The sequence below is a fragment of the Urocitellus parryii genome, chromosome 10 (assembly GCF_045843805.1).
Source record: "Urocitellus parryii isolate mUroPar1 chromosome 10, mUroPar1.hap1, whole genome shotgun sequence".
NCBI classification, from domain to species: domain Eukaryota; kingdom Metazoa; phylum Chordata; class Mammalia; order Rodentia; family Sciuridae; genus Urocitellus; species Urocitellus parryii.
In genome coordinates this window covers 103,043,293-103,066,015 of record NC_135540.1, presented here as the reverse complement: position 1 = coordinate 103,066,015, position 22,723 = coordinate 103,043,293, and the positions used below count along the sequence as shown (strand labels likewise).

At 40.0% G+C, this 22,723-nt stretch overlaps 1 protein-coding gene across 1 annotated transcript in view; it reads left to right on the top strand.

The window, feature by feature from the left end:
* The window catches only part of Spmap2l (sperm microtubule associated protein 2 like), a 64,783-nt gene extending 45,776 nt beyond the window's left edge, over nt 1-19,007 (top strand). Inside the window, exons 6-8 of the mRNA XM_077803139.1 lie at nt 15,490-15,621; nt 17,865-18,040; nt 18,893-19,007. Of these exons, the coding sequence (XP_077659265.1) occupies nt 15,490-15,621; nt 17,865-18,040; nt 18,893-19,007 (423 nt within the window). The remainder of the gene's footprint in view (nt 1-15,489; nt 15,622-17,864; nt 18,041-18,892) is intronic.
* The last annotated feature ends 3,716 nt before the right edge of the window (nt 19,008-22,723 follow it).

The window sequence follows — 22,723 nt, the reverse complement described above, 5'->3', positions numbered from 1 at the left end:
ATCTGAAGTGTGAGGAGTAAAAATTTGTTCCCAGGATGTAGGCTCCCTATTTACCTCTCTTATTGTTTCTCTTGCTGAGAAAAAACTTTTTAGTTTAAGTAAGTCCCATTTGTTGATTCTTGTTGTTAACTCTTGTGCTATGGGTGTCCTATTAAGGAATTTGGAGCCCGACCCCACAATATGTAGATCGGAGCCAACTTTTTCTTCTATCAGATGCAGAGTCTCTGATTTGATATCAAGCTCCTTGATCCATTTTGAGTTAACTTTTGTGCATGGCGAGAGAAAGGGATTCAGTTTCATTTTGTTGCATATGGATTTCCAGTTTTCCCAACACCATTTGTTGAAGATGCTATCCTTCCTCCATTGCATGCTTTTAGCCCCTTTATCAAATATAAGATAGTTGTAACTTTGTGGATTAGTCTCTGTGTCCTCTATTCTATACCATTGGTCCACCCGCCTGTTTTGGTACCAGTACCATGCTGTTTTTGTCACTATTGCTCTGTAATATAGTTTGAAATCTGGTATTGCTATACCGCCTGATTCACACTTCCTGCTTAGAATTGCTTTTGCTATTCTGGGTCTTTTATTTTTCCACATGAATTGCATGATTGCTTTATCTATTTCTACAAGAAATGCCGTTGGGATTTTGATTGGCATTGCATTAAACCTATAGAGAACTTTTGGTAATATCGCCATTTTGATAATGTTAGTTCTGCCTATCCATGAACAGGGTATATTTTTCCATCTTCTTTTTTTTTTTTTTTAAAGAGAGAGTGAGAGAGGAGAGAGAGAGATAGAGAGAATTTTTAATATTTATTTTTTAGTTCTCGGCGGACACAACATCTTTGTTGGTATGTGGTGCTGAGGATCGAACCCGGGCGGCACGCATGCCAGGCGAGCGCGCTACCGCTTGAGCCACATCCCCAGCCCCTATTTTTCCATCTTCTAAGATCTTCTTCTACTTCTCTCTTTAGGGTTCTGTAGTTTTCATTGTATAAATCTTTCACCTCTTTTGTTAGGTTGATTCCCAAGTATTTTATTTTTTTTGAGGATATAGTGAATGGAGTGTTTTTCCTCATTTCCGTTTCAGAAGTTTTGTCGCTGATATACAGAAATGCCTTTGATTTATGCGTGTTGATTTTATATCCTGCCACTTTGCTGAATTCATTTATTAGTTCTAGTAGTTTCTTTGTAGACCCTTTTGGGTCTTCTAGGTATAGAATCATGTCATCTGCAAATAGTGATAATTTAAGTTCTTCTTTTCCTATTTTTATGCCTTTAATTTCTTTCGTCTGTCTAATTGCTCTGGCCAGTGTTTCGAGAACTATATTGAATAGAAGTGGTGAGAGAGGGCATCCCTGTCTTGTGGCAGTTGTAAATTTTTCACTCTCTTTAACATGAATATACTTTTTATTCTAATGTACATAGAGTTTCACTGTAATAATTTTAAACTTATTGAAAATTTGTAAAAATTCACATTTTGTTCCCTTTCCTTTATCATTCTCCCTCCTCCATGTGTATTGTATGCAAGTGTGTGTGAATAATTTTCCCCTGAATTATTTTTGAGATAAGCTATAGCTTGTCTTTATAAATGTTATATCCAAGTTTCCCTAAGTATTTCAATGTTAATTTCCTAAAAACAAGGACATTGTATTATCTAACCACAGAATAATAGTATTGTCAAAATCAGGAAATTTACAATATACTATATCCACCCTATCTATGATCTCTAGGTTCAAGTTTCATCATCTCTTGCACATATTTATTCTTAACAAAATGTTAAGTTCATGATTTCATCCTCTTAAGGTTTTTTTTTTTTTTTTTTTTAATAGTTAATCATTACTCTTCCTCAAGTTTAAAGGAAGTCAAGGTACTCTCACAGGTGCCTGAGGTTACTTGCCACCAGAGACCTTGGAAGGATGAACTAGAGGAAGTCTTTCTACGTCAATGGCTGGTCCTATTGAATTCCCTTTTTATAGTACAGTTTTTGGAGCCCGCACAACTTAAAAATGGGCAGTAGCTCAATGGTCGAGACTCACCTTGTGTTCAATCTTAGTATTGCAAAACCAACAAAAACCATCCCAGCCAAATCAAATCGAACTTAAAAATGGATCACTCTCATGGCTCACTTAGCCCGTATCAGTGATTCTCTGTTTAACCAATGTCTGCAGCTCCTACCCAGACACATCAACTGTTTTGGATTTTAAAAGTCTTTAACTTTTGAGAGATTATGGATTCTTCAGACTCTTATTTTCGATCTGGCAGATACCTAGATACCTTTGAGTACAATGCACTTGAACTCTGGCTATCCCTCTTGGCTCTGTCTTACTTGCTGTCCTAATTTATAAGGTCATTGTACTCATCCCTCCTCCTCCATCCATCTTCCTCAGTCTCTGTTTTCCTAGAATAAAAATTCTAGAACTAAAATCGCTGGGTTGAGAAAGTACATGAACATGTTGAGGTGACGTAAGATTCCTAAACATGGTCCCAAAAGTGACTTTGATTTGCATATTTGCTTGCATTCTTTGGCTGTTTTTCCACTGTACCAACCAACATGAAATACTACTTCTTTTGCAAAATGTTAATTGTGTAGTAAAACAGTATATCTTTAAATTTCTCTGATAATAACAAAGTCAAATAGTTAATGAACTATTTGCCATGCATTTTTTTTCTGAAAAACTTCATGATTTTAATTAGTTTTCTGCTGGCCTGTATTTTTTCATTGATTTATAAAGTTCTTTACATATTAGGGATTAATTATCTTCATCTATTATATATAGTGCAAATACTTTCTCCTCACTTATAATTTAAAATTCTTGAATTTTAATTTATATAAAACACACATCTTAATTGTGTAGTTTAATAAGCTTTTAACAAATGCATATGTCTATTCAATAACTACTCCAATCAAGATACAAAACATAGGCCCCGGGAGAAGCGGCCCCACCCGCCCGGTTTCTAACCAGGTGGCCTCAGCTACTTGGAGATAAAGGTGCCCTCGTGGTGGGTGCAGAAGTTAAGTCCTGCAGACGCCAGCCACCTTTGCAACCCGCGGGATCCCTGAGTGGCTTGGCCCGCCCCGCCGGAACCGGCAGTCCTCCGCCATACAGGCTCCCCCGGGAGGCCTAGCTCTCGCCCTGGGAAAAGCGGCCCCACCCGCCCGGTTCCTAACCAGGCAGCCACAGCTACTCGGCAATAAAGGTGCCCACGTGGCGGGTGCAGAAGTTAAGTCCTGCAGACGCCAGCCACCTTTGCAACCCGCGGGATCCCTGGGCGGCTTGGCCCGCCCCGCCCGAACCGGCAGTCCTCCGCCATACGGGCTCCCCCGGGAGGCCTAGCTTTCGCCCCGGGAGAAGCGGCCCCACCCGCCCAGTTTCTAACCAGGTGGCCTCAGCTACTTGGAGATAAAGGTGCCCTCCTGGTGGGTGCAGAAGTTAAGTCCTGCAGACGCCAGCCACCTTTGCAACCCGCGGGATCCCTGAGTGGCTTGGCCTGCCCCGCCTGAACCGGCAGTCCTCCGACATACAGGCTCCCCCGGGAGGCCTAGCTGTCGCCCAGGGAAAAGCGGCCCCACCCGCCCGGTTCCTAACCAGGCAGCCACAGCTACTCGGCAATAAAGGTGCCCTCGTGGTGGGTGCAGAAGTTAAGTCCTGCAGAAGCCAGCCACCTTTGCAACTCGCGGGAACCCTGAGCGGCTTGGCCCGCCCCGCCCGAACCGGCGGCGGGTGCAGAAGTTAAGTCCTGCAGACGCCAGCCACCTTTGCAACCCGCGGGATCCCGGAGCGGCTTGGCCCGCCCCGCCTGAACCGGCAGTCCTCCGCCATCCGGGCTCCCCCGGGAGGCCCAGCTCTCGCCCTGGGAGAAGCGGCCCCACCCGCCCGGGTCCCAACCACGCGACCGCAGCTACTCGGCGATAAAGGTGCCCCCGCAGCGGGTGCAGGAGTTAAGTCCTGCTGATACCAGCCGCGTTTGCAAGCCGCCGGCACCCAGTGCGGCTTGGCCCACCCCGCCTGAACCGGCAGTCGGCCTCCACCATCCGGGCTCCCCCGGGAGGCCTAGCTCTCGCTCCGGGAGCAGCCCCCTGCAAGCTAGGGGAACCTTTGACCCATCGGGAGGTTAGGCCCAGCAACCTGCGGAGTGATAGAGGTGCCCCTCGTACCTGCTGGGTAGGCGGACCTTTGACCGACCAGCAGAGCAGACCTAGGGCCTCCCAGCGTGGTAGACGGATCACACCAATTGGAGGAGGATCACAGCCACTACATGCCCTGCAAGGGTGATTATTCAACTATACAAGAGCAATATAAATAAATAGAGGGAAAATTTCAAAACACAACAGTTTCACCAAGCAGAAAGAAACGCCAGCAGTATGAAAAGACAAGGAAAGAAAGGACCACAGGCAATGCAGGTCAACTCAACTTTAGAAGAGGTAATAGGTGCAACAGATGGAATGTCAGATAGAGAGATCAGGATATACATGCTTCAGATGATCTGGAGTCTCAAGGAAGACATGAGACAGCAAAATCAGATAATGAAAGATCACATTGACAAACAAATCCAGGAAGTAAAAGATCAATTTCACAGGGAGATAGAGGAAATAAAAAACAAACAAATAGAAATACTAGAATTGCAGGAAAAAATAAACCAACTTAAAAACTCAATTGAGAATACTACCAGCAGAGTAGATCACTTAGAAGAGAGAACATCAGACAATGAAGACAAAGTATTTCAACTGGAAAAGAACATAGACAGCTCAGCAAGTCTGCTAAGAAACCATGAACAGAACATCCAAGAAATATGGGACAATATCAAAAGACCAAATTTAAGAGTCATTGGGATACAGGAAGGCACAGAGCTCCAAACCAGAGGAATACACAGCCTATTCAATGAAATAATACGAGAAAACTTCCCAGACTTGAAGAATGAGACAGAATCCCAAATCCTAGAAGCCTACAGGACGCCGAATGTACAAAACCATAAGAGATCCACACCTAGACACATTATAGTGAAGATGTCCAACATACAGAATAAGGAAAGAATTTTAAAAGCTACAAGGGAAAGGAAGCAGATTACATTTAGGGGTAAACCAATCAGGATAACAGCTGATCTCTCAACACAGACTCTGAAAGCTAGAAGATCCTGGAATAACATATTTCAAACACTGAAAGAAAATGGGTTCCAACCAAGAATCGTGTATCCGGCAAAATTAAGCTTCAGGTTAGAAGATGAAATTAAAACCTTCCATGATAAACAAAAGTTAAAAGAATTCGCAGCTAGAAAACCATCTCTTCAAAAAATCCTTGGCAAAACATTGCAGGAAGAGGAAATGGAAAATAACATTGAAAACCAACAATGGGAGGTAGGACAGTAAAGGGGGGAAAGTAGTCAAAGAGGATAACAAATTAGGTTTAGTAACATTAACAAACAAATATGGATAGAAGTACAAACCATATCTCAATAATAACCCTAAATGTCAATGGCTTAAACTCACCAATTAAGAGACACAGGCTAGTAGAATGGATCACAAAACAAGACCCAACAATATGCTGTCTACAGGAGACGCATCTGATAGAAAAAGATATCCATAGACTGAAGGTGAAAGGTTGGGAAAAATCATACCACTCATATGGACAGCGGAAACAAGCAGGCGTGTCCATACTCATATCTAATAAAATAGATTTCAAGCCAAAGCTAATCAAAAGGGATAAAGAAGGACACTTCATACTGCTCAAGGGAACCATAAACCAACAAGACATAACAATCATAAATATATATGCCCCAAATAATGGTGCAGCGGTGTTCATCCAGCAAACTCTTCTCAAGTTCAAGAGTCTGATAGACCACCATACAATCATCATGGGAGACTTCAACACACCTCTCTCACCACTGGACAGATCTTCCAAACAAAAGTTAAACAAGGAAACTATAGAACTCAACAACACAATTAATAACCTAGACTTAATTGACATATATAGACTTTACCACCCAACATCAAGTAGTTACACTTTTTTTTCAGCAGCACATGGAACCTTCTCAAAAATAGACCATATATTATGTCACAGGGCAACTCTTAGACAATATAAAGGGGTAGAGATAATACCATGCATCTTATCTGATCATAATGGAATGAAACTGAAAATCAATGATAAAAGAAGAAAGGAAAAATCAAGCATCACTTGGAGAATGAACAACAGGTTGCTGAGTGACATATGGGTTATTGAAGACATCAAGGAGGAAATTAAAAAATTCCTAGAGTTAAATGAAAACACGGACACAACATATCGGAATCTATGGGACACATTGAAAGCAGTCCTAAGAGGAAAATTCATTGCTTGGAGTTCATTCCTCAAAAAAAGAAAAAACCAACAAATAAATGATCTCATACTTCATCTCAAAATCCTAGAAAAAGAGGAGCAAAACAACAGCAAAAGAAGTAGAAGGCAAGAAATAATCAAAATCAGAGCTGAAATTAATGAAATTGAAACAAAAGAAACAATTGAAAAAATTGACAAAACTAAAAGCTGGTTCTTTGAAAAAATAAATAAAATTGACAGACCCTTAGCCATGCTAACGAAGAGAAGAAGAGAGAGAACCCAGATTACTAGCATACGGGATGAAAAAGGCAATATCACAACAGACACTTCAGAAATACAGAAGATAATCAGAGACTATTTTGAAGCCTTATACTCCAATAAAATAGAAGATAGTGAAGGCATAGATAAATTCCTTAAGTCTTACGATCTGCCCAGATTGAACCAGGAGGATATAGACAACCTAAACAGACCAATAACAATAGAAGAAATAGAAGAAACCATCAAAAGACTACCAACTAAGAAAAGCCCAGGACCGGATGGGTATACAGCAGAGTTTTACAAAACCTTTAAAGAGGAACTAACACCAATACTTTTCAAGCTATTTCAGGAAATAGAAAAAGAGGGAGAACTTCCAAATTCATTCTACGAGGCCAACATCACCCTGATTCCGAAACCAGACAAAGACACTTCAAAGAAAGAAAACTACAGACCAATATCTCTAATGAACCTTGACGCAAAAATTCTCAATAAAATTCTGGCGAACCGGATTCAAATACATATCAAAAAAATTATACACCATGATCAAGTAGGATTCATCCATGGGATGCAAGGCTGGTTCAATATACGGAAATCAATAAATGTTATCTACCACATCAATAGACTAAAAAATAAGAACCATATGATAGTCTCGATAGACGCAGAAAAAGCATTCGACAAAGTACAGCATCCCTTTATGTTCAAAACTCTAGAAAAATTAGGGATAACAGGATCATACCTCAACATTGTAAAAGCAATATATGATAAGCCACAGGCCAGCATCATTCTGAATGGAGAAAAATTGAAGGCATTCCCTCTAAGATCTGGTACAAGACAGGGATGCCCTCTCTCACCACTTCTGTTCAACATAGTCCTCGAAACACTGGCAAGAGCAATTAGACAGACGAAAGAAATTAAAGGGATAAAAATTGGAAAAGAAGAACTTAAATTATCACTATTTGCAGATGATATGATTCTATACCTAGCAGACCCAAAAGGGTCTACAGAGAAGCTATTAGAGCTAATAAATGAATTCAGCAAAGTGGCAGGATATAAAATCAACACGCATAAATCAAAGGCATTCCTGTATATCAGCGACAAATCCTCTGAAACGGAAATGAGGACAACTACTCCATTCACAATATCCCCCCAAAAAATAAAATACTTGGGAATCAACCTAACAAAAGAGGTGAAAGATTTATACAATGAAAATTACAAAACCCTAAAGAAAGACATAGAAGAAGACCTTAGAAGATGGAAAAATATACCCTGCTCATGGATAGGCTGATCCAACATCATCAAAATGGCGATATTACCAAAAGTTCTCTATAAGTTCAATGCAATGCCAATCAAAATCCCAGCTGCATTTCTTGTAGAAATAGATAAAAGAATCATGAAATTCATATGGAATAATAAAAGACCCAGAATAGCAAAAACAATACTAAGCAGGAAGTGTGAATCAGGCGGTATAGCGATACCAGACTTCAAACTATACTACAGAGCAATAGTAACGAAAACAGCATGGTACTGGTACCAAAACAGGCAGGTGGACCAATGGTATAGAATAGAGGACACAGTAACCAATCCACAAAACTACAACTATCTTATATTTGATAAAGGGGCTAAAAGCATGCAATGGAGGAAGGATAGCATCTTCAACAAATGGTGCTGGGAAAACTGGAAATCCATTTGCATCAAAATGAATCTGAATCCCTATCTCTCGCCTTGCACAAAAGTTAACTCAAAATGGATCAAGGAGCTTGATATTAAATCAGAGACACGGCATCTGATAGAAGAAAAAGTTGGTTATGATCTACATACTGTGGGAGCAGGCTCCAAATTCCTCAATAGGACACCCATAGCGCAAGAGTTAACAACTAGAATCAACAAATGGGACTTACTCAAACTAAAAAGTTTTTTCTCAGCAAAAGAAACAATAAGAGAGATAAACAGGGAGCCTACATCCTGGGAACAAATCTTTACTCCACACACTTCAGATAGAGCCCTAATAACCAGAATATACAAAGAACTCAAAAAATTAGACAATAAGACAACAAGTAACCCAATCAATAAATGGGCAAAGGACCTGAACAGACACTTCTCAGAAGAGGACATACAATCAATCAATAAGTACATGAAAAAATGCTCACCATCGCTAGCAGTCAGAGAAATGCAAATCAAAACTACCCTAAGATACCATCTCACTCCAGTAAGATTGGCAGCCATTAGGAAGTCAAACAACAATAAGTGCTGGAGAGGATGTGGGGAAAAGGGCACTCTTGTTCATTGCTGGTGGGACTGAAAATTGGTGCAGCCAATTTGGAAAGCAGTATGGAGATTTCTTGGAAAGCTGGGAATGGAACCACCATTTGATCCAGCTATTTCCCTTCTCGGTCTATTCCCTAAAGACCTAATAAGAGCATGCTACAGGGACACTGCTACATCGATGTTCATAGCAGCACAATTCACGATAGCAAGATTGTGGAATCAGCCTAGATGCCCTTCAATAGATGAATGGATTAAAAAAATGTGGCATTTATACACAATGGAGTATTACTCTGCATTTAAAAATGATAAAATCATAGAATTTGGAGGGAAATGGATGGCATTAGAGCAGATTATGCTAAGTGAAGCTAGTCAATCTTTAAAAAACAAATACCAAATGACTCCTCTGATATAAGGGGAGGAAACAAGGACAGGGTAGGGACGAAGAGCTTGAGACGAAGATTTTCATTAACAGGGTTGAGAGGTGGGAGGGAAAGGAAACGAGAAGGGGAATCGCATGGAAATGGAAGGCGATCCTCAGGGTTATACAAAATGACATATAAGAGGAAAGGAGGGGTAAGACAAGATAATTCAAATGGAAGAAGTGATTTACAGTAGAAGGGGTAGAGAGAGAAAAGGGGAGGGGAGGGGAGGGGAGGGGGGATAGTAGAGAATAATACAGACAGCAGAATACATCAGACACTAGAAAGGCAATATGTCAATCAATGGAAGGGTAACTGATGTGATACAGCAATCTGTATACGGGATAAAATTGGGAGTTCATAACTCATTTGAATCAAACTGTGAAATATGATGTATGAGGAACTATGTAATGTTTTGAATGACCAACAATAAAAAAAAAAAAAAAAGATACAAAACATATCCACAGTTCCAGAATATTTCCTTCTGACTATTTCCAGTCAATTCCTAATCTAACCCTTGCCCTAAAGGCAACTACCATTCAGATTCCTATCAGCACAGATTAGTTTGGGCTGCTCTTGAACTTGATTTAAATGAAATCAAACAATATATACTCTTTAGTATCTGGCTTTTTTTGCTCAGTTAACACAGTGTTTTTGAGGTTCATGCATACTATTGAGTGTATCAATACATTGTGTTCCTTTTTATTAAGGATTATTCCATTGTAAAACTACATCATAATGTTTTTTCATTCCTTTGATGAACATTTGGGATATTTCCAAATGGGCTGTTAAAAATACAGTTGTGCTGGGCACGGTGGCGCATGCCTGTAATCCCAGCAGCCTGGGAGGCTGAGTCAGGAGGATCGAGAGTTCAAAGCCAGCTTCAGCAATGGCGAGGTGCTAAGCCACTCAGTGAAACCCTGACTCTAGATGAAATACAAAATAGGACTGGGGGTGTGGCTCAGTGGTTGAGTGCCCCTGAGTTCAATCCCTGATCCTAAAAGAAAAGAAAAAAAGAATACAGTTGTGAACATGGTTTTATTTCTTTAGGGTAAATACATAGCAGTAGAATTCTTGAGTCATAGGGTAAGTGTAGATTTAGCTTTATAAGAAACTCTTACTTTGCAGGTGAATGTATCATTTTTGTTCTTTTTCTCAGAGCCTAATGCATGCTAGGCAAGCACTCCACAGCTGAGCCACAGCCCTTCATTTTCATCTATGTATGAGGGGTCCAGATGCTTCAGATTTGCCAGCATTTGTCACTGTCCCTTCTTAGAAGTTTTAGACATTTTAAAGCGAGATAGTCGTGTCTCATAGTGAGTTTAAATTGCATTTCCAGGTCAAATATGCATGTTCAGCATTTGCCATGTGCTTCTTGGCATTTGTAGCTTCTTCTGTCCTTGAGTGTAGTTGTATTTTGTTTGGTTTGGTTTGGGGTTTTTACATTCTTCAGGATTTTTCCACCTCGCAATAATTTGTGTTTGAACAGAGTTGTCTGTCTTATTAAACTTAAAAAATTAGGTTGTAGTGTTTCCTCTTTATTGATGTTTTCAAATTTTATTTATTTTTGAATATGTGTCTTTTCTTCAGGGTAAAGATTTTGTAAATATTTTCTCTCTGTCTACAGCTAAACCTATTAATTTTATTAAAGGTATCATTTGATTAGAAAAAATGTTTCCATATTTGATAAAGTTAAATTTGTCAATCTTTACTTTTACAGTTAATGGTGTCCTGGCTAAGAAGTACTTGTTTACTGTAAGCTCATGAAGGTGCTCTATGTTTTCCTATAGAAGCCTTTTTTTTTTAACTTTTGTGTTTTTATGTATATGATCCACTTGGAATTACTTTTTTCTGGCATATGTGAAGTTCAGGTTAAGGCGCCTCCCATATGGATATTCAGTTTTTCAACTACAGTTAAAATTTTCAACTACAATTCAATTTTTCTAATTGAATTACTTTGAATCTATTTCTCGGCTCCCGATTCTGTCCTAATTACTTATTGTTTTCCTTACACCAGTGCCTTACTCTCTTGATTATTGTAGTTTTAAAATAGTTTTGAAATAAGGTACTGTAAGTCCTCCACTTTGTTCTCTTTTATCAATGTATTTTTGGCTTTCTAGGTCTTATTCATTTTCACATAAACTTTGCAATCACTTTGTTAGTTTCTATAAAAGTGCTTTGTAGCTCTGCACAGTGTCTCACACCTATAATTTCAACAACTCAGGAGCCTGAGGCAGGAGGATCCCAATTTTGAGACCATTCTTAGCAGCTTAGTGAGACCCTTTCTCAAAATAAAAAAAAAAAACAAAAAGGGCTGGGGATGTAGCTCCGTGGTAAAGTACCCCTGGGTTAAATCTCTAGTCCCAAAAATAAATAAATAATAAAATAACAATAGATACAAAGAAGCGTTTTGTGGGAATTTTGAGTAAGATTGCATTGAATATGTAAAATAATTTAATAAAAATTTACATCTTAGTAATAGTAAGTATTCTAATCCATAAACATTTTATATCTCCCCTATTTATTTAGAGCATCTTTAATTCTTTCAATGATGTTTTATATAGTTCTCAGTGTGGAGTTCTTACACACCTTTTGTTATTTTTTCCCTCCTATTCTATGTTTTTTTGTTTGTTCGTTTTGTTTTATTTGAGATTGGGGTATCACCGTGTTGCCCTGGTTGGGCTCCAGTTTGTGTACCCAAGTCTTCCTCCTACCTCAGCAGCCCAAGTAGCTCGGACTATAGGTACACACCGCCCTATCTGTCTTAGTATTTTATGTTTTTGATGATATCTCTAAGTGGTATTTTTGATTTGATTTTCTAATTGTTTATTGATAGTATGTTGACTTTATGACCTTGTTAAATTCTCATAATCTATTAGTTTTTTCATAGATTCCTTTGGATTTTCTCTCTGTATATGTATAAAATCATATCATTTGTGAATAATTTTTTTTCTAATCCAAGGGACTTTTAATAATTTTTCTTGCCCTTTGTATTGGCTAGGAGTTTAGTTCATGGGACACAGACTGGTGAGTGTGGGAATTCTTGCCTTGTTCCTCATCTTAGTGAAGAAGTGTTCAATATTTACCATAAAACATGATGTTAGCTTCAGGTTTTGATGATTTTCTTTATTAAGTTGGACAAAATCTCTTCTACTCTGAGTTTTTCCAAAGAGTTTTTTTTCCCTTCTTTAAATTCTAATGTTAAAAACATTAGAATTGAATTTCCCCAAATGTTTTTCCAGATCTATTGAGGGGACAATTACGATTTTGTCCGCCTTTTACTCTGTTAATGTGGGGACTTCTATACATCGTTGCTTTTAGTGTTTTTTCAAACCAGAAATTTTACCAAATAATAAAAAATCTGGCTATTAAAAGGGGTGTATGGCTGGGTATGGTGGCATGCACTTGTGTTCCCAGCAAGTTCAAGGCCAACCTGGGCAACTTAGCAAGACCCTGTTTTAAAAGGGCAGGGGATGTAGCTAGTGGTAGAGTGCTTGCCCAACCAGCACGAAGACCTGGGTTCAATCCCCAGTACTGAAAAACAAACAAAATAAAACAGTATCTTCTTCAGGCAGATATTAAAGGTATTTGCAAAAATGCAAAACATGACTCTGCTCACTATTTTTTATTTTGAAAAACAGAGTTGTGTCATAAGTGTCTGTTTATCAACGTGTAATGTGTTTATTATTGTTATTCATTTATTGTCAGTGCTGGGAATTGAACCCAGGGCCTCTTGCTAGGGAAGGGATTTTCGACCAAGCAAAACCCACGCCCCTCTTGTTCGTTTTAGATGGAATAATTTTTAAAAACTGTTTTCATATTTGGAAGCTCTCATTTACTTTTTAAGAGTTTTATTTTATTGGTTCTTCTTAGTTATACATGACAGTGGAATTTCATTTTGACAAAATTATACAAGCATGGGATATTACTAGGTTAAAAGAACAGTTGAAAGCCACTGTATTCGCTTATATTTCTGGTTACATTGATCTGTTATTATGTAGGTATCGTTTTGTTTAAATTATTGTAACTTCAGAAACTATTTTAAGATCTGGTTGTGGCTGAGGCTGGGTTCAAACTTGCAATCCTCCTACCTCAGCCTCCTGAGGCACCAGGATCACAAGTGTGCATGCCCCCGTAGCTGGGGCCATGTTCTATTTCTTAACCTACATGGTGTTCCCTGGGAATCTTTGTGCTATGTTTTATGCTTAAGCACTTTTGTTGGGCATACAAGCTATCATCCCAGTGACTTGGGAGACGGAGGCAGGAGGATTGAAAGCAGGAGGCCAGCCTAAGCAACTTAGCAAAACCCTGTCTTAAGAAAAAAAGGGGTGGGGGCTGAGCTCAATGGTACAGCTCCCCTGGACTAAACCCCCAGTACCTGCCCTAACACCATTTCAGAATGGGAAAAGGTGTTTGGTTCTCTTCTTTGGACCGGTAGGTTCCTTGCCTCCCTGCTTCCTGTGGCCCTGCGTGTCTTTCTCATTCATTGCTGCAGGGTAGTCTCCAGCTTTGATCCTGTTTCCTGTCTAGTGAAGGCTCCTTGGTTCTTCCCTGGTTGTGAAGATGCCCTCCCACCCTCCTCACCTGGTTTCAAGTGTATCCACAAGCCTGATCTTCCTGCATAACCTGCCCCACTCTCAACCACCAATGTCCTCAGGCCCCCTTCCTTCATTTCCCTCATGTTTCCTCCTCCATTTGTCAAAATCTGATCCTTCCTTCAAGGTCCAATCCAATGACTCTTTATCCCTGAAAAGAGCGTCCTTGCTGGGTATGGCACATGCCTGTAATCCCAGAGGCTGAGGCAGGAGGATGGCAAGTTCAAAGCCAGCCTCAGCAAAAGTGAGGCGCTAAGCAACTCAGTGAGACCCTGTCTCTAAATAACATACAAATTAGGGCTGGGGATGTGGCTTAGTGGTCGAGTGCCCCTGAGTTCAATCCCTGGTACCTACCTCTGCCAAAAAAAAAAGAGCATCCTTCCTGATTTTTTCCCACCTTTCATCTGATATTTTTTGTTTTTCCTTCTCTTTTGAGCACCAAATAATCTTAATTATTTGTCTAGAGGTCTATGGTTCTTTATAAGGTGAAAATTACATTAAGGAAAAAAACTGTATTTTATTATTATTTATTATGCATTACATAATATACTTGATTAAGAAATATTTGTTTAATGAATTGAATTAATGATTGATTGTTTTATTTCCTTTTTGATTGGAAGGCTTAATTGAAGGCAATGGTTGCCACATACTTCTTCAATTTGCCAGAGCCTGATAGGAGACAAAAGCTTTATTCATAGGAAATGCTTAAATGTTTAATCAGTCCTTCATGGTGTTGTACCAACATGCAAGACCTTTGGTTAGAATTCCAGACCTGCCGCTTACTAACTATGTAAACTTCAACTACTGAATCTCAAGCACCTTGGTTACACCATTAGTGAAATAGAAATAAAATTGATACTCCAGGAGAGAAATAAACTAATTACATGTGAAACTGTCAGTGTTAGTGTCATCATCATCATCATTTAACTAACACAGGAAAGAATTCAGAAAATACTTTATGTATACCATATTTTTCTACCCATGGTTGAAGAGTTATTTTATTTCCAGTTGTTGATTATATTCCCTTTCAAATCTTATATAAGAAGTTACTCAAATACAAGTAATTTAAATAGAGGGCCATGTAATTTGATCTAATTTTCATAATCAAGAAAATGAGGAATGATTTGGGGGTCCAATGCAGGTATATAGTTCTCCATTATTCTTATTGGCTTCATTATTTTCCTATTGGCTATTTTTTTCCTTATTTATCCAAGACAGCCACTTAAATTCCCTTTGGCACAGTGATAATATGAGTCCCACTTTCCAAAGGGCAAAAATAATCAAGAACAAAGCAGAATCTATCTGGTAAAGCATTATTCTGTGATAGGGTTGAATCTTCCCAGAGTTTATCAGTCTACAAATCAATGCTATCATTTATTTCTGAGTCGATATGTAACATTGTTTGCTATGTCCTCTATCTCTGTAGTCTAACAGGTAAGTTCCTAAAAAGTTGGTTTGGAATCTATATAGTTTGAGACATTGAACCTTCCAGATGTGACCAGGGGTTATTGTAAGATTCTCATCATTTCTGCTGGTTACTGGGAAGCCTGGACCAGAGATCAGATAATACTCTTTAATCTTGGAACTAGATGGTGTTTAGTATTTAATACTTATAGGTACTGTTTTATTTTTCTTCTCTAGGTTAAAACTAAGATTTCAGTTTCTACCCTGGGTGCTATTGCAACTCCAAGAATTATAGACCTTGCCCACCCAAAGATCAAGTTAGATGGTCTGTGCTATGAGAGACAAAGAAGCGAAATGCCCATCCGACCTGTAAGCCACCACTGCCTGTCTTGCCATCCTTCTGCTCTTTCTGGTTGCTCCTAAGGTGTTCCCCTCTCCCCCTACAGGACATAGCCCAAAATCATTGAAAGAAAGAATCTTGGAAGAGTGTTCTGTGGCAGGAAGGAAAACCTAGCTACATGATGACCGAGGGAGGCAGAGGAGTTGGAGCTGGGTTCAAATTCCCACCTCACCCATGCTAGCTTTATGATGTCGAGGCAGCCTTCCTGAGCCTTGGTCATTCAGTATTCGAAGGTGTACTGTGTGCCAAGTACTCTTCCCAGGGAACAAATGCAGCTCCTGGGGGGGGGCAATAAATAAGTAAAAAGATAAGACAATGCCAGGTAGTGATAAATGCTATGGAGAAAATGAAATAGGAAGTGAGTGACTGTGGTGGTGGTGGTGGGGAATAATTTACTTGGCATGTGGTAGTTGGTGATGCTACTCTAAGGAATAAAAGTTTGGGCCAACCCTGAAGAGGGAGTAGGGGTCAGATGAGTGAAGATCTGGGAGAAGAATGTTCCAATGTAGGGAAGAGCACATACCCAAGCCCTCAATCTGGGGTGAGCTTGGGTGGAGCAGGTGAGCAAGGGAATGGCAGGTGTTTGACCTCCTACTTAGAGGTCAGCTGTGACATAGTAGCAGCAAAGGCAAGTGCTCAGCCTGGAGCCTGGTGCACCCACTGGCTTCCCTCCTCTTCCTCCTTGATATTTCCCTTCTTTAATTGCAGTGCCAACTTGGTGCCCTGTCTCAGTTGGGTTTTCATTAAATATCATGTTGCCGAAAGAGGTAGGAACCAGGTCCATCCTCTCTCTGGGAACCTTAGGATTTAAAAAGGAAAACCATTCTGGGAACCAAAAACTCTTGGGAGAGTGTCTTGAATTTGCAGGAAAATTACTTAATGCTATTTTTTTTTTTGGTATGGAAATGGGCATGATAGATATCTTTCCTTTATTGCTAGAATTGTTTGAGTTTTTTGTTTTACAACAAGTTTTTTTTAAAAAGGGGAGATACTGCTGTGAAAAATCATACTGTTAGAATCCAGAACTCACTGGCCTCATGCAACTCAGAATACTTTCAGGGTGGCTGAGAAGTTTAGGATGAACACTTAACAGAGAGAACAGTAGCTACATGTCATTCTTATTTTACCGATAAAGCCACATAATAGAAAGGCCATCCGGCAGAAGATCAAAGGGGGACTGTCAGTTGACATATTATCAGCACCAATTACAAGCCAGAGCCTGTTCTAGTTGTTGCCCAACAAGCACATCCTCTCCAGTGGCTTCTATTCTGTTGGGGAGAAGCAGGCAATAAACAGTACTTCACAAGCTGGTTCAGGTCTGGATAACTGCTAGCCAGGAGAGTAGATGGGAACCACAGAGGCGCTTCATTGGAGAGGCTGGTTTATTTTGGCTGGTCAGCAAGCCCCCTGTGAGGACTTGATGTTTGAGTCCAGACACTTGGAAGAGGAAGAGGCAGTCAAGCCAAGATCACGGAAAGAGGTTTTCAAGCAGAATTAGCAGCTATAAAGGTCATGAGCAGAAGAAGCTGGACCAGAGGGGCCTCCTGTGACCAGGGTCATAGTGACCCAGTGGGGAAGGTCAGAGAAGTGGCAGATAGCCCAATCCTACAGGGCCTCTTAGGCACAGGAAGAAGCTATGTTAGCAAAATGGGCAGCTACAGGAAGGGTTTCAAGCCTGGAGTGCCATGTTCTGATTGGGCTTTAGAAAGGGCTTACTTCACTGAGTGCGGTGGCGCATGCCCATATTCCCAGGGGCTTGGGAGGCTGAGACAGGAGGATCTTAAGTTCGAAGCCAGCCTCAGCAAAAGCGAGGCACTAAGCAACTCAGTGAGACCCTGTCTGGAAATAAAATACAAAACAGGGCGGGGGATGTGGCTCAGTGGTCAAGTGCCCCTGAGTTCAATCCCCCGTACAAATAAATGAATAAATTAAAATAAAAAGTGCTTACCTCATGGGGTTGTCATAGTGATGAAGTGAGAGTGACATGGGCAAATCACTTAGAACTCCATCTGTCTCAGGGAACACGCTATCTACTTGTTCATTCCCTGGTAACTCTCATGGGGAGGCTGGATCGCACAGGCCAGGATGGAAGTAGGACTCCTGTCAGGAGTCTGTTGCAGCAATCCAGGAGAGGGACGGGAGCCAGCTGTCGAGACAGGGAGATGTGGTGAAAGCTGGGATGTATTTTTGTGTCTCTTTGTTTCCCCTACAGGTATCCCCGGCAGCCATGTTCGCCATACCTAGCTCCCGAACGCTAGATCTAGCTAAGTTCAAGCCTGTCCATCAAGATTACCTACCTGCCCGTGATGCCCAGTGGCCAGTGTCTCATGCTGCTACCCATTCTCAGATATCTGCTAGAATTCAGGAACTAGCTAATCCAAGTTCAAGGTATGCCGATTTAAGGCTAATGTGGACTAGGACAGGTTGGGTGTCTGGGGACAGGGAGAAGGTTGATTTAATAAGGTTAATGAAAAGAGTCGTCAAAATTTTAAAAAATGGCAATAACATGTCACTAGTTACTTTTTTTGTTTGTTCGTTTTAGTACCAGGGATTGAACCCAGGGTCGCTTAACAACTGAGCTACATCCCCAGCCATTTTTTAATTTACTGACAGGGTCTTGCTGAGTTACTGAGCCGCTGGGATTACAGTGCTACCACATCCAGCTCACTAGTTACATTTATTGTGACAAATAAATGGTCTTATTCTAATAAATATAAAGATACCAGTAGGGTAGTGGACTAGGCACCGAAACTTAGATTTAGAAGATAGCTCTGAATGTATGGAGATGAAATATTTATCCAATGTATATTGTTCGTTGAAATGAGTTGCGAAACAGAGCACTATTGTAATTTGTGTAAGAAAAAATACATTTGCTTAGAGATGCTCAAGGTAGAAAGAACACTTGTGGTTTGATCCCCAGCATACCCACAAAAGAATTACATATTTTTCTAGACTGATGGATGACTATAGGGGACTGTCTGGCTTATTTTAACATTGCTAATTATTGAAAATTTTCCAGAATTCACTTTCTGTGAAAAGAGCAAAGGCTTTGGAATCTGACAGATGTGCAAATCTGGATTTGGCCATTGATCATTCTTACAACCTCTTTGAGCCTTCCTTTTCTTGTCTGCAAGTGGAGGTCATGAAAATCTCAATGAGATGATGTCCTAGTGATTAACACGTAGTGGGTGCTTGGGAAACTCTAGTTCTTCAGGCTGATTTCTTTTCCTCCCATTTCAGGGCTCCTATGCATGTTCTCTTCTACGATCCTAATGCCTTTAAAGTCAAGCCGGCTGCTTTGAAAGCACAATGTTCTCCAAGGATCCAGGAGTTGGCAGAACCTGTTGTTCGCTAAACATAGAGAGTCACCGCTGTAGACACTACTTACGTATCTATCACATGTATTAGAGGACTTGGTTCTCTACTCTGGTACTGTCTACCTAGGACTTGTCCAACTGCCCCCCAAATATGAGACCTCCAGGGAACAGTACTGTAAGCATGAAATAGCAATTGCTGCTAATGCCTATAATCTCTTCTTTAGAAGGTTTTTGGGACTTCAGTATGTAATAAAAAGAGACTGAGAGCCTGCCTTGCTATCCTTACTACTTCGTCATGAGCATTATGACTGTTCACTGCTGTGGCCGATCCCAGACGCTTCCTTAGAGGGCTTTGTTTTCTTTCTAGCAAGTTCCATGTTCCTGGTAGCCAATCCTGCCTCAGTCCCTTCTCTGGTAAGTCCTGGGAATTGATATTGTTCTTTTTTTTTAAGATATTGATGGATGTTTATTTTATTCATTTATTTATAGGCAGTGCTGAGAATCAAACCCAGTGCCTCACACATGCTAGGCAAGCACTCTGCCACTGAGCCACAATCCCAGCCCCAACTGACATCCTTCTTTATGTTACTTTGCCAACCTTCCCTCATTACCTAGAAAAAACACTAATACATGAGGCCCTTTCAGATAACTTGAAATGCTTTACTATAGCAACGCAGCCATATCAATGTTCATAGCCACCGAATTCACAATAGCTAAGCCAGGGAGCCAACCTAGGTGCCCTTCAACAAATGAATGGATAAAGAAAATGTGGTAAATAAACACAATGGAATAACAGCCCATAAAGAAGAAGGACTTTATGACATTGGCTGGTAAATGGATAGAGCTAGAGACTATCACACTAAGTCGAAAGACTCAAGGTCAAATATTTTCTCAGATATGTGAAAGCTAACCCACAATAAGGGGTGGTGGTGTAGAAGTTCAGTGGACTAGACAAAGGGAAATGAAGAGAAGGGAGTGGGGATGGGAAAAGGAAAAACAGGGGAAGGAATCTCTCACAACTTTCCTATTTATGAATATACCACAGTGAAATCTCAACATCATGTAGGGCCACAAAAAATGAATTTTAAAAAAGGTAACTATGGGTAAATGGCAGGAAGATCAATAGAGGGAAGGGAGCACAGGGAGGTGAAAAAGAAGGGGAAGAAGAGGTATTGGGGTCTGAATTAGAATAAGATATAACCCATGTTTTTATAATTATGTCAAAATGGATTCTGCTGTTACATATACCTAAAAAGAAACAATAAAAATATTTTAAAAATTGAAATGCTTCTCATAATCTGTAGCTTGATACTTAGGAAATGGGTTGCCTTAAATGACCCCATCTCCACCACCAATCTCTTCCTTCACTCTTTTTTTAAAAATATTTTTTAGTTGTTGATGGACCTTTATTTATTTATTTATTTGTATGTGGTGCTGAGATTCGAACCCAGTGCCCCATGCATGCTAGGCAAGCACACCACCCCTGAGCCACAACCCCAGCCCTATTCCTTCACTCTTGATCAGAGTAGATTACCACAAATAGCAGAGAAAGCAAGATGCGGCTTTTAGTGGCAGACACGGAAAAAGTCTCTAATTGTATCTGTTCATAGTTTTTATTTTATTTACTTTATTCTCTTCACACGTCATATTTTTAAATTAAACTAGCTTTTATGAGACGAACCTAGAATTGTGTCAAAAGGAATTGTTATGATTTGGATGTGAGGTGTCCCCCAAAACCTCCTGTATTAATGCAGGAGGTGAAATATTAGATTATGAGACTTGTCACCTAATTAATGGATTAATCCATATGATGGATTAATAATTTGAATGGATTAACTGGGAGGTAAATTTAGGCAGGTGTGGGCCATGGCTGGAGGAGGTGGGTCACTGGGGGAATGCCTTGGGAATTATGTATCTTCTTCCTGGCTCCTGCCACTTACTCTGTACTTCCTGACTTATATCAAGCGAGTGACTTTCCTCCACTATGGCCTTCCACCATGATCTGCCTGCCTTAGGTCATGGGGGAGTCAGTCCCACCGTGGAGTAAACTTCTGAAACCATGAGCCCCAAATAAACTTCTCCTCCTCAAAGTTGTTCTTGTCTGATATTTTGGTCACAGAGACAAAAAGCTAACATAGAAACTTTACTTGAAAACCTATTTTACTACTAGATGAGTTCTGTCTTTATGCTCTTTGCAGTTTTGAACTTTTGGGGGGATCAGAACCATCTGGGTTTGTATCTCCCACAGGTTATTTACCAGGTGTGTGATCTTCAACAAATTTCCTATTCTCTGAGCCTCAGTTTATGTATAAAGTGAGTTCCTACCACATTATCATAAGGATTCTATGAGGAGATGTATATAATAAAGCATGAATTAAATAAAAATTGTTCCCTTTTTGTCAAAACCATGTCCTCGTTATTGGGTTTGCATTGGGGACAAGGACTGAGTTTTCAGCAACAGTGGTGCTAGCTATAGTACAAACAAAACCACAATCTTCTTATCAAGAGGAGGAGGAGACTAGCAGCCCAGTGGCCCACACCTGTAATCCCAGCCACTGGAGAACCTGAGATAGGAGGATTGCAACTTTTAAGTCCAGCCCCAACAACTTAGGGAGACCTGTCTCTAAAGAAAAACTAAAAAGGCTGGGGATGTAGATCAGTGGTAGAACATCCCTGAATTCAATCCCCAGTTTGAGATTGGGTTGGGGTCTACTTGCCCCTCCTCGCTGGCCTGGACTTGCACAGTGGAAGACTGAAATGTCACCACCATATTTAATAAGGCTTATTCTGAGCTGGTTATTTTGAGAATACAGATAGAGGAGAAACTCTGAAAACCATGAAAGTTATCTTTTTGAAATGGAAATTCACATCTGTAAAGGGATTCTCTATTTGTAGTATGTCTCCCTTTCACCATAACTGGGAAGAGTTCAGTTCTCTGCTGCCACTCAAAAGTGTCGACAATTCATGAGACAAGTGGAAGGAGAAGAAAAATTCTTATCAGGGACAAGCCAACAAGCTGGATGATGAATGCTTAGTGCAATGTCACTGCTTTTTTTTTTTTCTGTCAGAGTTAAACTTGTAATGTAATACATAAACATGTTTACTATAACCTAGATTCCAGGATGTATTATGGAGACATTTAAAGTTACCAAAGTCATATGGTTAAAATGTAGCCATTTTTTTAAGCTCCCTAACATGTATTCAACGCAACTATAATCTTTCCCTTTTCCCTTCCCTATTTTTTTTATAATTTTAAAATTTGTTTTAATTAGTTATACATGACAGTAGAATGCATTTATGCACTTTGATAATATCATACATAGATGGGGTATAATTTCTCATTTTTCTGATTGTACATGTTGTAGAATCACATTGGCCATGCAGTCATACATGTACAAAAGGTAATAATGTCTGTTTCATTCTATTATCCTTCCTATCTTCCATATCCCCTCCCCTCCCCTCCTTTCACTCCCCTCTACCTAATCTAAGGTAATTCTATTCTTCCCTAGTGCCCCGCCCCCCTGAGTGTGAATTGGAACCACCATTTGACCCAGCTATCCCACTCCTTGGTTTATACCCAAAGGACTTAAAATCAGCATACTACAGTGACTGCAGCCACAAAAAAATGTTTATAGTGGCCCACTTCACAATAGCTAAACTGTGGAACCCCAACCTAGGTGTCCTTAAATAGATGAATGGATAAAGAAAATATGATACATATATTCAATGGAATATTACTAAGCTTTAAAGAAGA